Below are 2,838 nucleotides of genomic sequence, written 5' to 3' on the forward strand. Positions count from 1 at the left end.
TGCGAAAAACTAATGTTCTTTTCTGATTGACCATATTTCATAATATACTTATCAAAAATTTTGCATGTTTAAATAAAAGTCTCATTCATTGTGCCTATATTTCTATAATTTAACAAAACAATACTTTATAAACATTTACAACAAACAATAGATTACAAAAGAGGGAGTTTCCTTATAAAGTAGCGATGCCACATCACGGCAGTAAATGCAGATAACATATACCAAGTAATTAAATACGACATGTGCTCGTTCCGAAGGTTGACCCTCGTCTGGTTTGGTAACGGCCAGCCTTCTGGTGGGTCTGGGATTCCTTTAGCGTCCAACCACACGGGAGCGCAATCCAAGTATGCACTCATCTGGTGTAAGTCCCTATTGAACATTGAAATTGTATGAACACCAGAACAATTTTTGCAATTCAAACATACAAGTAATTCATTCATACAAAAGAAGTTTTCTTCTCGCAACGCCCGCATTGTCAAAGAAAATTCGCATAATAAACAGATTTTTCACTAATACAAAATAGCCTTTGCCCATAAAATAGCCTTTGCTAATAACTATTTCCAGACACAAAAATTAAACCATTGAATCACTTTTAGTCTTTAAATAATAATATTATCATGACTACAATGTTCATTTCATGATGATTATTTATCATTTCAGCTCTTACCTGTAAAACCATGAACCCTTCATTGGATTATTTTTAGGCATAAAAGGTCCTCGAGTTTCAGTAAGTCTTACTGTACCAGTGAGTTCTATTTCACCTGTTACCATTGATGGCTGCCTCTTTTCTTTGGGGCGCATGTGTTGTGGTATCCAACCTCTGTTTATTAATATAACCTCTCTGTAAAAATATTAGAACTTTAATAAACAGCCAATAAAGCCGCAGACATGAAGCTTCATAAAATAAATATTTATTTCAATTTAATTGATATTATTATACTTGTGTTTCTGCAGTACAAAACAGACTTATGATTAAATTTGTTTAGACCCAGAGGAATACTGAAATTCTGTCACAAAATTCATCAAAAAATTTTATAAAAGCAATAAGCAAGTTATGTAATATAATAAATTATGTTTACCCAGTTTCAGCCAATTTGAATGGTGTGACTACAAGCCAACCTTGATTCTTCTTAGGATCTGATACAAGAGAGCCAGTTCTTTGCATATGACTTTCATTTTCAATTAAGGCCCTTGGCCCTATTAAGATTTCTTTGTCATGAAGAAATTCCCCTCTGACCTTAACAGGTCGGTATTCCATTTTTTTAAGTTCTTCAAAACTGAAAGGAACAGAAGATTAAAGAATGGTTTGTAGGGGTTAGTGTATACTATATAGTCAGATTACTTAGAAGAAAGATAGGCTAATACTCACTCAAGGGGCATGTCCACTGGTGACGCATTCGTTTTTGATTGCATGGCATCTATAAGTTCTAGTTTCCATTGCAGACGATATACTTGCCAACAGCCTAAACCAAAGGAACCAACTGGTATTACCTACAAGGAATAATAAAAATTAATATGTAAATGTATCTAAAATAAATGGACCTAGGTATATAATAAAGAAACATATTTATTATTTATTTATTACATACCATAAGAATCCACTTAAATATTTCACCAGGCTCCTTGTCTCTTATTTTCTGCAATTTTATTGATTGTCCACGATTAAAGTTCGTGTTTGATCTCACGGTGTTAATTGTAGCTCTTTTAGAGCTATTATTTTGGAGAAAAGTCCGGCTCAATTTACTTAGAACACCTATCATTTTGAATTTTTTCGATAAATTATAAAATACCAATTATTATTTATTAGTGTCGAGAAATGTGAGACTAAATAATAATTAGGTACCTATTCATTTTTAATCACAACAAATCGGTTATTGGTTGGGGCCACTGGGGCGGTGGGGCCCGTGGATCGCGAGTTGTGTCTTGTGACATAAAATGTCAAATGTCATTTTTTAAGAATTGACATTCACCCTGAGCATTCACCCACAGGTTCAACAATTTCAATATGTACAAGAAATATTTTTTAAATCATCGTTGAGCTAGAATAAAGCTGCACTGCACTTCGTCTGGGAATATAGAAAATTACAATCGATACCTTCGTAAGCATTATATTTGTTCAAACATATAACAACAACAAACAAACGTATAGCTCAAGAACGGCTGAACAGATTTTAACGATGCTTTGTTTCTAAATTCTAACTGAATCTATGTTCGCCGCTTGAATTCGGATAATAACTATGAAAAATTTGACAAATAATTTACAAAAAATTGAGTATCTATTGTACTTGGAAATGATAAATTTTGTTTGTACCGACGCCACGCATCATTGTGTACACTGCGATTTTTATAGTTCTTCTGATGGTTATCCCCAAGATCCCAAAGAGAAGAATTCCAAGAAATCCAAAAACAAAAACGAGACAAAGATCCATATAGAGCCAATCTTGAGTTTTAATTGATGAACATTTTAAGTTGCAATTTCTTTTATACTTACTTTTATAGTTGTAGTTACTTAACGGGTGTTTCTGTTTGCCCCGGCTCCACCCGGTTAGTTTCTTTAGATGATAGTTAGTAATAATCCAAGCGGAAATGAACCAACGAACCAAAAATCATCAAAATCGGTTCAGCCGTTATTGATTTATAATAGACAATGGGACGACTTTCATAAATTAACTATTTTTTACAGATTAATTTGAATATTATGCTATATTAAATAATTTGAATATATAATATAGTATAAATCGCATATACAAGTAATAGCAAAAGCACGTAATTAACATTTAAAAATCTGTATGATCTCTATTGTTTTCATTCTTTTTAAACGTGTAATGGAGCATCACT

At 32.6% G+C, this 2,838-nt stretch overlaps 1 protein-coding gene across 1 annotated transcript; it reads right to left on the bottom strand.

The window, feature by feature from the left end:
• Positions 1 to 84: 84 nt before the first annotated feature.
• Surf1 (surfeit locus protein 1) lies at positions 85 to 1,909 on the bottom strand. The gene is made up of 5 exons (XM_090114765.1): positions 1,590 to 1,909; positions 1,370 to 1,491; positions 1,080 to 1,277; positions 668 to 841; positions 85 to 369 (listed from the first exon to the last, which is right to left on the bottom strand). Exons 1-5 carry the CDS (start codon positions 1,758 to 1,760, stop codon positions 153 to 155), a joined length of 882 nt encoding a protein of 293 aa, XP_089970891.1. The 5' UTR covers positions 1,761 to 1,909; the 3' UTR covers positions 85 to 152.
• Between the last annotated feature and the right edge of the window lie 929 nt (positions 1,910 to 2,838).

This window comes from Colias eurytheme, chromosome 1, assembly GCF_061535395.1.
Source record: "Colias eurytheme isolate Ceu_HAF_F1 chromosome 1, ilColEury1 Martin Lab GWU primary, whole genome shotgun sequence".
Taxonomy (NCBI): Eukaryota; Metazoa; Arthropoda; class Insecta; order Lepidoptera; family Pieridae; genus Colias; species Colias eurytheme.